The sequence below is a fragment of the Lithobates pipiens genome, unplaced genomic scaffold (genome assembly GCF_037356315.1).
Source record: "Lithobates pipiens isolate NorthernLeopardFrog02 unplaced genomic scaffold, aLitPip1_a1.2 Scaffold_8, whole genome shotgun sequence".
In the NCBI taxonomy this organism is placed as follows: domain Eukaryota; kingdom Metazoa; phylum Chordata; class Amphibia; order Anura; family Ranidae; genus Lithobates; species Lithobates pipiens.
The window spans coordinates 264199323-264211036 of record NW_027507903.1 but is presented as its reverse complement, the minus strand read 5'-3'; the positions used below and the strand labels follow the sequence as shown (position 1 = coordinate 264211036).

General features: G+C 33.9%; 1 protein-coding gene across 1 annotated transcript in view; it reads left to right on the top strand.

Annotated features, from left to right (window-relative positions):
• ALX1 (ALX homeobox 1) overlaps nt 1-11714 on the top strand; it is a 38883-nt gene continuing 27169 nt past the window's right edge. The window contains exons 1-2 of the mRNA XM_077471830.1: nt 1-314; nt 4261-4565. Of these exons, the coding sequence (XP_077327956.1) occupies nt 80-314; nt 4261-4565 (540 nt within the window). The 5' untranslated portion in view covers nt 1-79. The remainder of the gene's footprint in view (nt 315-4260; nt 4566-11714) is intronic.

Below are 11714 nucleotides of genomic sequence, written 5' to 3'. Positions count from 1 at the left end.
CCCTCCTAGTAGCCAGGCTTCAATTAAAGCAGCTCCAGCACAGCTCTGTCACCACGGGATCCTTACACAAGCAGCCTACATGATTATGGATTTTCTCAGTGAGAAGTTTACCCTGAAGAGCCAGCCTGGTAAAACCAGTGACTTCTACATGGGAGCGGGGGGCACACTGGAGCATGTCATGGAAAGCTTGGACAATGAGCCCTTTTACAGCAAGAACCCGGCCAATAAGTGTGCTGTACAGACCTTCAATGCCATCCAGAGGAATGAGCACCATGGCAGGATAGACAGGAGCTCTCCTTGCCAGGATAGCAATGGTAAGATCTCACCTTTTCTACACACAAGGCTGCTAGGGGTTAATCCATCATCTAATACAATAGGACTCCTCCAGCTTTACTAATACTTATTGTATTACTGTGTGATTGGAACAAGTTTAAAGTTACCGACTAGGCAATCAACTGTGATGTATAGTATGCATGAGGTCTAATACATTTCCAAAGCATAGCCACCCCACAAGGAAAAGAAACAAAACACACATACACGTATCTATCTACTTATCTAATTATTATTATTATTATTATTATTATTATTATTATTATTATTATTATCATAAGAGCAACCTATATACATTTGACAAGCTAAATAATACACCCTGTGAGTGCTGTTATAAATCTCAGTCTACCTATGTACCTATCTTTGTATATATATTTCAATATATATAAATATATATAAATATATATAAATCTCTCGCTATATATATATATATATATATATATATATATATATATATATATATATATATATAATATCTATCTATCTATCTATCTATCTATCTATAGATAGATAGATAGATCTATATAGATATAGCTATAGATATATATATATATATATATAGAGAGAGATATCAATATAGATATATTTAATATCTAATTTGTATTACAAGAGCTCTGAAGCCACACAACTGCAGACAAGTATGTTCCAGTTATCAAAATATTATAATTCTCTGCTTAGAAATGTATTATACGGCCTCTATATGAGATAGAATTTTGTGGCTAAAGCTTGTCTGATTTTGCTATTGTGACCAATATAGTAATATTTATAATATACTGCACTTTGATCATAGAAGCAAAGACATACAATAACTGCTGGGGGGTGTTTAATATAACTCTATCTACATTTTGCTACATAGAGAACCATTCATAAGGTAGAAGCTTAATTATAACACAAACAATTATGTTTTCATCCTTTTCTTTCTTTCTTTCTTTCTTTCTTTCTTTCTTTCTTTCTTTCTTTCTTTCTTTCCTTTTTTCTTTGTTTCTCATTAGAAAGGTTATTAAACGTTTTGCATATATAAGGAATCCTTCTATAATTATCTGGGCATTGCCTATCCCTGCTGTCATTGATGTCCACAATCCAGGATTCAGTATGATAGAATAATGTTGCAAATGGAGATGTGGGTAGGTCCAGAATTTCTTAGTTTAGTAGGACATATGTCTTATATAATAACATTACATGTACACAGAGTAATGTGTGAGACTTCAGTAAGTAGGTCCAGGTGAAACACTCTTTGTATCTGTTTCCTTGAGACTTCTGCTCACTTTATTCTCTATCATAAGACCCGGTATAGATTCCAGGGTGCTCTGTCATTTGTCCCTTCCATGTAGGTTGTCTCTGTGTTTTCTCACCATAGCAGCTCTTAATGTACAGGTACACTATGGTGATGCTTGGAACTGTATTGTTATGTAGGGTATTTATGCGCTGCATCGCAGTACAGAGCGGAATGTACCCTGTTGATGTATTTTTTTTTGTATATTTTTATGCAAAATAAAGTATACATTTTTAATAAAAAAACAGGTACACTATGGTTAGTTATCCCTAGAGTTGTACTCAATGGTCCTTCTATGCTTCTTTCCACCCTGCATTATATTATTTATATTAAACATTTTGTCCTTGATAGGGCTGATTTCTTAAGGAGGCAGAGAACGTTTGCCTTTTAAAATAAAATATAAACTGCAATGAATTAAATAAGGCAAATCAATTAAAAAGGTAAAGCCCCTGAACTCATCCAATCATGTACTAGCTCAAAGTCCTGTTTTCGTTTTTTTTTTTTTTTTACATTTTCCTTACTTATGATTAGGCATTTGCACAGTTTCACCTTATTTATTAAATAGATAAGTGAACATTGACGGTGTAAATTGCACATTCTTTGTTCTTTTGTTCTTTTGCTAAACCTATCAAATAATTTTATTGGGAGGTGCATGGGGTCTTATAGGCTGAGATGCAGGTGGGTCTACTATTAATAAGAAAGGTAAGTGTCCCTTCTATTTTTTAAAAAGGCAGGAGAATCTCCCATAGATCAATAAAACCTTATTCTATAGCAGTACAGCTCTGTCGGTCTATGTTTAGTTTAGTTTACTTATATATTACAGCCTGTAATTTACAGGTAATATATAATTTGTGCAGAGTTTCACATATATTGTACATTCCTGTCCCAAAGAGCTTACAATCTAATGCCCCTATCTCACATGTTAACATAGCTGCCCCCCCATAGAATCCTCTGCCTTGTAGCATTGCTGGCTGGGACTTCCAGTTCCACAGCAGCTGCACACACCCAAGTTGCCTTTCATTTATGTGGCTGCCCTACCGCTGATTATTTTCTCCCAGGCTAAAGAGAGATCTTTCATGTTCTGTAACATGCTGGATCAGTTATCCTGTGACCTGACATAACAGTTCAGAACCATGACTGCCTGCCTTCAGTGCCTTGTTATTGTTTCATATCCTCCTGAAGCACATCAACAGGCACCTCTGTCTGCACACACAGCACACAATATGCTGGCTTCATTATGTGGCCCACAATAGGGGAGGTATTGTTAGAGCATTGATAGTGTAGAATGGAAGTCCTATTAAAGAGAGGTAGCATCCCTTCTGCTTGCAGTGTATTTAAACTCTAACAATATTTTTATTTAATAGTGTTTGCTCCTTTAAAATTAAACTAAAAAGCATTTTATTTAGTTGGACAAAAAAAAAAAAAAGATAAAAAAAGCTGTTCCAGAACTCTTGTGAGCTTCTAACTTTAGGAGCTGTCTGGACTGTTATAAGTTAGCATCCCAGTCCCGTTCTCCCCATGAACTACAAAACACCTCCCCCTGTTATGAAGAAGAGAAGGAGGTCTTATGTAGTCCTAACACATTCCCTTTCCTAGGACGACAACCCTGCTTATTACAGTTATCACTCTAGGACTGGAAGTGAATTGATCACCAGGTTACAATAAAAGTAAAAAAAGCATAAAAAGTGATAAAAAGAAAACGAATGCAACCACATCTAAGGACAGGTAAGCTGCAATACTATCAATTTTGTGCTTGGATTTAAACGGAAAAGCCCAAAAGCAATTGTCTTAAAAGATAATAGGTCAATGGAAGTCCTATTAAAGAGAGGTAGCATCCCTTCTGCTTACAGTGTATTTAAACTCGAACAATATTTTTAATTTATAGTATTTGCTCCTCTAAAATTAAGCTTGAAAGCATTTTATTTAGTTGGGCAAACAAAAAAAAGCTGTTCCAGAAGAAGAGAAGGAGGCCTTATGTAGTCCTAACACATTCCCTTTCCTAAGATGACAACCCTGCTTATTAGAGTTGTCACCCTAGGGCAGGAAAAAATAAAAACAAAAACAACAAAACAAACAAAACAATAACAAAACAGGACAAAAAGAAAACAAAACAGAAACAACTAAAAATAATAAAATGCATAAAACAAAAACTGCAGTATTTGGCCAATGGCAGATGATGTTACTGGCACACAGTAGTGTGCCCTATTGCCTCCATACAGCTCATGGATTTCAATCAAACAATTTTCTTTTGTAAATGAGGTCTTATTAATTGAAAGCATTTAAAATGTATATTATTTTACCTTCTACATGCTCTTTTAAATCCCTTTTTTTACTTTTAAAAAATAAAAGAGGAACTCTGATTTAGAAGGATCCAACTTTGTTACCATTCACCCCTGCTGATCAGATAAAAATGGGATCCAAGGTAAAAGGGACCCATGCCAAAATGTCAGTTCATTTGCTAACCTGCTGTGAAAAATGAAATGTGATTGGTTACCATAGGTAACTTCTTCATTTTCCACAAATCAGCCCTGAAGGACATTCCATCAAAAGTGCAGGGAAGAGAGGACTGGCCCATTTCTATAGTGTCCCAGATGTTTGTGGTTAGCTGTATTGTGAGAGTCTTCTTACTGAGCTCAGACTACATTTTCCTTCCTCAGTGAACTATGGCATCAGCAAAGTGGAGGGCCAGCCTCTTCACACTGAGCTCAGCAGACCCCTGGATACCTGCTGCAGCCTGCGAGTGTCTCCAGTGAAAGGGATGCAGGAGAAGGGGGAACTGGAGGATCTGGCCGACAAATGTGACAGCAATGTGTCCAGCAGTAAGAAGAGGAGGCACCGCACCACCTTCACCAGCATGCAGCTGGAGGAGCTCGAGAAAGTCTTCCAGAAGACCCATTACCCCGATGTCTATGTCAGGGAACAGCTGGCACTGAGGACTGAGCTCACCGAGGCCAGAGTACAGGTGAGAGCCGGGCACTGACACCCAGGGGAGCCTATGTATGCGCCAAGGGGGCCAGTATTATTATTTGCTTTATTGTCCTCCTCACCAACATTAATAATAATACTCTGCTCAGCTTAAATGTTCAGCATAGCGATAGCCTGCATATATACCATAAACATTTATATAGTCTATAATTGCCTGCTGGGTGCTTCCTAAATACACACATTTTATTGCATTCATTTTAACACTGATACCGCTGCTAATATAATTATAATAAAATACAATCATTAATATTAATAACGATGCTAATTAAATAGTTTGTCAATTTTTTTATTTTATTTTTTAGAGAAGTAAAACGTAGTGATTGCCTGTATGCTCATATTCTATGACAATTTGTCAATTCTCTAACTACTTGTGGTCAAAAACATTTTTACTACACACATTTAAACCTACGAGTATATACTACTATTACACTACTACTACTAATAATACTAATTATCATTACAATTCTTCTTCTTAGTTTTTATTATTAATATTATTTTTCTTAATCTTCTTATTCTTCTTTGATGATGATAATTATCATTATTATTACAATTATTGTTTTAAAACTCATCGTTAATAATAAGAATGCTAGTGATAATGTAATGGTTATTATTAGTAAAAGGAGGCAGAATGTACAGCCCATAGTAGTAAGGGCTGATCTACTGAAAGAGTTGAGAATCTTCACACAAATAATTGTGAGAAGATTCGTTTCAATCATCCAGTCTTGTGTAATAATGACACTACTTTTTTAGGGTGTTAAGCTTCTCAATTTTTATTTTTTTTTGCCTAATCTCTGTCTCTCTCTTTCTCTCTCTCTCTCTGCCTATCTCTGCCTTTGTCTCTTTCTTTCTAGGCTAATTAAATAAAGAAGTTGAGAAGCTTCACAACATAAATTGTGTAATTATTGTACATGACAGAATAATTGAAATTAATATTTTCACAATTATTTGTGTATGTGTGTGTATATATATATATATATATATATATATATATATATATAAAACAATATTATTATTATTATTATTATACAGGATTTATATAGCAGTTTGTGCAGTGCATATATATATATATATATATATATATATATATATATATATATATATATATATATATATATATATATATATATATATATATATATATATATATATTTATATATATTTATTTATATAAATTACTCGTTTATAATTTAATAAATATAATAACTGAGTTCTGTGTGTTTTAAGAACGCTTATATTACACGAAATTAACATGACAGTAATTATTTATTGCTACTACCACTATACTACTACTACTACTACTACTAATATACATAATACTAATAATGATAATAATAATAGTAGTCTTAATAACAGCAACAGCATTTATAATAATAATAGTGATAATAATGTAATAGGCTATCTTTGTACACTGAAGCAGAATCTATCACCCATGGTAAATGATTGATGCATATGCTATATACACTAAGCAACATTTTTGCTGCCTGCTGCATATGGATGCACATTGGACTTAAAAAAACAACGCTATCAGTTTAGGCAAGTTTAGGAGAGCTTTGCATTTTTTTCTGCCAGAAAGCTCCAATTAGAAACGCAAACCAGTAAGTTTTTTTTTTCCTGCCTGAGCCTAAAATCTGCCAGTAATCGTCCTAATGTGCATGGACACACAGGATAACAGGAAACTTCTTCTACAGCAGCACACAAATCTCCTGTAGAAGCAACAATGTTAAAGCAAGTGTGCACTGAGCCTACACCAGTGCTCACACACAACTAATCAATTTAATTTGATATATTACTGACTGTAGCATTATCTATGCGAACAATATAAGCTAGCCTCAGCAGGGTGTAATGGAGGATATGATTGTGTGCTGTGTGTAATCAGATCTCCATACAGATCAGAAGGTGTCAGTGAAGTGAGATGTAGGTAGGCAGTATTGTGTCCTGTGTATAGAGGTGTATATGGGTGTATAGAGGTGTATTTGGATGTATAGAGGCGTATAGAGGTGTTTATGGGTGTATAGAGGTGTATATGGATGTATAGAGGTGTATATGGGTGTATAGAGGTGTATATGGGTGTATAGAGCAGTGGTCATCAACCCTGTCCTCAGGGCCCACTAAGGTCAGGTTTGCAAGATATAACAGAAATACATCACAGGTGATATATCCTTTACTGCTCAGTGTTTGCAGTATTCTAGTCTGCATCTCCCCAAGGTAATACATAAAACCTGGTCTGTTAGTGGGCCTTGAGGACAGGGTTGATGACCATTGGTATAGAGGTGTATAGGGTGTATAGAAGTGTATATGGGTGTATAGAGGTGTATATGGATGTATAGAGGTGTATATAGATGTGTAGAGTTATATAGTATATATGGGTGTATAGAGGTGTATATAGATGTGTAGAGGTGTATATGGGTGTATAGAGGTGTACATGGGTGTATAGAGGTGTATATGGGTGTATAGGGGTATATAGATGTGTTTTGAGGTGTATATGGGTATATAGAGGTGTATAGAGGTGTATATGGATGTATAGATATGTTTAGAGGTGTATAGAGCTGTATATAGATGTGTACAGGTGTATAGCGGTGTATAGAGGTATATCTAAGTGTATGTGGATGTATAGAGGTGTATATGGATGTATAGACATGTTTAGAGGTGTATATGGGTGTATAGAGGTGTATATAGATGTATAGAGGTGTATAGGGGTGTATATGGTTGTATAGAGGTATATATGGGTGTATAGCGGTGTATATAGGTGTATAGAGGTATATATGGGTGTATAGAGGTAAATAGAGGTGTATATAGGTGTATAAAGGTGTATAAGGGTGTATAGAAGTGTATAGAGGTGTATATGGGTTTATAGAGGTGTATATAGAGATATATAGAGGTATATATGGGTGTATAGAGGTGTATATGGGTGTATATAAGTGTATAGAGATATATAGAGGTATATATGGGTGTATAGAGGTGTATATGGGCGTATAGAGGTGTATGTGGATTTATAGAGGTGTATATGGGTGTACAGAAGTGTATAGAGGTTTATAGAGGTGTATATGGGTGTGTAGAAGTATATAGAGGTGTATAGAGGTGCTGAGGATAGATGTGGCAGAGTAATAGAAGGATACAGGGTTGCAGTCTGGTCCAGTGCTGGGGCTGACAAGGCATCCACATTAATACACAGCCATAAACATGACACTTCTCTAATCTCCCATCACTGCAATAGGCAGCAACTGGCTGTAATGGGGGATTTCACTGACGACGTTTTCCTGGTTTTAATTTTATATTAAAGGCCATGAGGTGGAACATGTGGTTAGAGTTCGTTCCCCATTTGCCTTGAAAATAATGACCATTAAAGATAAAACAGAGAGCTGAGGCAAATGCTAAAGACAAGCAGCTTGTTGACTCCAGCAGCTCCATACGATGGAAATTTATTACTCCGCTGGTCATAAAGTCCTATAGCACAACTGCACACAGGTCTGTTTAATCCTTCACTTGGAAATCAGAGTTTGATGACATGTTAGTATTCATATAGAAGTATAAAATTCAATTCCAGAACTCCACACAAGTCTGCTTTAATCCTCTACATAAAAATCTGAGTTTGGTGACATTTTAGAATTCCTATTTAAAGTCCTATACCAGAACTGCACACAAGTCTATTTAATATAGTTTAGTGACACCTTAGTATTCCTATATAAATAGAAAGTCCTATACCTGAACTGTACAGAAGTCTGCTTTGCTTTATTCCTTCACATGGCAATCAGAATTTTGTGACATTTTAATATTCATATATAAATAGAAAGTCCTTTACCAGAACTGCACATGAGTATTTAATAGAGCTTAGTGACATCTTAGCATTTCTCTCTCTCTCTCTATATATATATATCTCTATCTATCTATCTATCTATCTATCTATCTATCTATCTATCTATCTATCTATCTATCTATCTATCTCTCTCTCTCTCTCTCTCTCTCTCTCTCTCTCTCTCTCTCTCTCTCTCTCTCTCTATATATATATATATATATATATATATATATATAGATATATATAAATAGATATATAGATATATATAAAGTCCTATACCTGAACTGTACAAAAGTCTGCTTTAATGGGAATCAGAGTTTGGTGACATTTTAATATTCATATATAAATATCAAAAGTCCTATACCAGAACTGCACAGAAGTCTATTTAAGTAGTAGTGACATCTTAGTATTCATATTTAAATAGAAAGTCCTACACCTGAACTGTACAGAAATCTTATATAATCCTGTACATGCAAAATCAGGGTTTTGTGACAGTTTAATATTCATATATAAATATAAAATCCTATACCAGAACTGCACACAGGTCTGTATAAACTCTCACATGGGAATCAGAGTTTTGTGACATTTTAATATTCATATAACAATATAAAGTCTTATACCAGAACTTCTCACAAGTCTCTTTAATAGAATTTAGTGACATTTAAGTATTCCTATATAAATAGAAAGTCCTATACCTGAACTGTACAGAAGTCTGCTTTAATCCTTTACAAGAAAATTAGGGTTTGATAACATTTTAGTATTAATATACTGCAGAAATATAAAATCCTATGCCAGAACTGCACAGAAGTCTATTTAATTATTTTATATAATATACTAAGGAGCAGGGCCCTCTGATCCCTCCTGTATTGATTTGTATTGTAAGTGTACTGTCTGCCCTCATGTTGTAAAGCACTGTGCAAACTGTTGGCGCTATATAAATCCTGTATAATAATAATACTATATATTTTTAGATTGTAAGCTCTAAGGAGCAGGGCCCTCAGATTCCTCTTGTACCAAATTCTAAAGTAATTGTAATGTCTGCCCTCATGTTGTAAAGCGCTGCGCAAACTGTTGGTGCTATAAATCCTGAATAATAATAATAATAATAATGATATATATATATATATATATATATATATATATATATATATATATATATATATATATATATATATAATAGATTGTAGTATGCATATATAAATAGAAAGTCCTATAACTGAACTGCACAGAAGTCTTAGTTTAATTCTCCATATGAAAATCAGAGTTTAGTGACATTTAATATTCTTTTATAGAATCCTTTACAAAAAAAAATAAAAAATGCCCATAAGTTTGTTTTAAAATGTAAATCAGAGGTTTGTAGCATTTTATTTTTCATTTATATAAAAAGTTATATACCAGCAATGCATAGATGTCAGTTTTATTCATTCTAACGAGTTATGTGACATTTTGTAATTGTGTATAAATATGTAGTAGGTGCAGATGAAATAACTGAACAGGGATTTTCCTTTCATGTGATTTGATAACTGAAATGAATGCTCACACATGACATGCTGAAATCCTATATCAACATCAATATTAGAAAAGTTACATGTGATACATTTGTATCACTTCCTACAGATTGTGTTTGTGTTGATAGAAAGGTAAAACTGGATTTTTCCATTTTAGACCAGGCTAATGTTAACATTTCCACATTGCTCTTTGCTGAGGGAGAGACACCTCTTTTCAGCTACTTAGAAATCTAACTATCTCTATATATAATATATTAATCCAGCTCTATTTGTAGTAACACATTCCTGTAACTTGAAGCCAAATAATGGGCTGATTTAGTAAATTAGGCACCAGTACACACTGTACAGTATACCCAAATAGCGTCATCGAAATTAAAATAATAAAAACAAAAAAACAAGTTTAACTTAATTGGGTATTTACAATAAAAACAGATAGGTGTTAATACCACTTCTTAATAAATCAGCTCCTAAGATTTTACTGAGATCTGATATCCTTTAATAATATACACAATTAAACATCAACTATATATAATACATAAATTACAAATACATAGTATACAATATACAATTCAACAATGTACAACAATATATAATCAAACATCTAGGGTGGTTTGCAAAAGTAGGCCTTTTTATGCTTGCTATGCTATGCTTGCCCAGCAAAGTGGAATAAAAATTCCGCCAAGAGTGGAAAAAAGGTGAAAAAACAAACTGACCTATTGGTTTTGCTTTCTTAAAGGAACACTATCACAAAGCAGATTCCAATGAATTACCCAGTTAATGTATGTAATATTAGTGTTCACTATCCTAGTAGATTGTAAGCTCTAGCTCTAAAGAGCAGGGCCCTCTGATCCTCCTGTATTCAATTGTATTGTAAGTGTACTGTCTGCCCTAACATTGTAAAGTGCTGCACAAACTGCTGGTGCTATATAAATCCTGTATAATAATAATTAGTGTTCAGTACTGTTTTTTTTTTTTTTTAAATTTTACATTATTTATATATTTTTTTCGCTACATGTTCATGCAAACTGGAATGTCCATCAAAATGACATTGCCAGGGGGTTGGAACAAGCTATAACATGGCCAGTGGTCACCTTTTATTTCATATTAAAAAACAAAAATACTTTTTCTGCAGCTGCTGAAGAACCCCTGTTAGTGTTATACTGTAGTTGATCACTGTCACATTTGCTAGACAGCTTGGTCTTCATATAAATGTGGATATGATGGACCAGCTTATTTTTCTAATTTGTTTGCTGGACTAAGGGAAAAAAAACAAAACAACATATTCCCTTAGAGTACCACTATTGTGAAGAATATTTATAATTATTAATATTTAATAATGTTCTTTTTATAATATTTAAAATTATTATAATGACTGTGTAAGGTAGAATATGTAATAACAGCATTCCGTATATTATTATTATTATTATTATTATTTTTATACAGGGTTTATATTACGCCAACAGTTTGTGCAAATTAATTAAAACGTTCTATTTCACATCTGATTGTTTATAATTTTTCTTTACATTTATATACAAGTTATTTACTAATTTACCGGGGTGGTAGGAGGTGCTTATACTGGCCACTTTTTATCCTCATGGTTTATATCTTAATTAATCGTAGCTGGAACTGCTGGAGCTCCCCTGGCAGAATTAGTTTGTCCCCACCGCTGTCATTGTCACTTATTCTGGTCAGCTTTGCTTACGTAAATATGTAAATGTAAGTTACATATAAACAAAGGCATGTGAAATAAAGCCAGCCATACAGGAACCAAAATACATCTGGTTCAGCAGGAACTGGCTGGATTTTGATCCATGTATGGGCACTG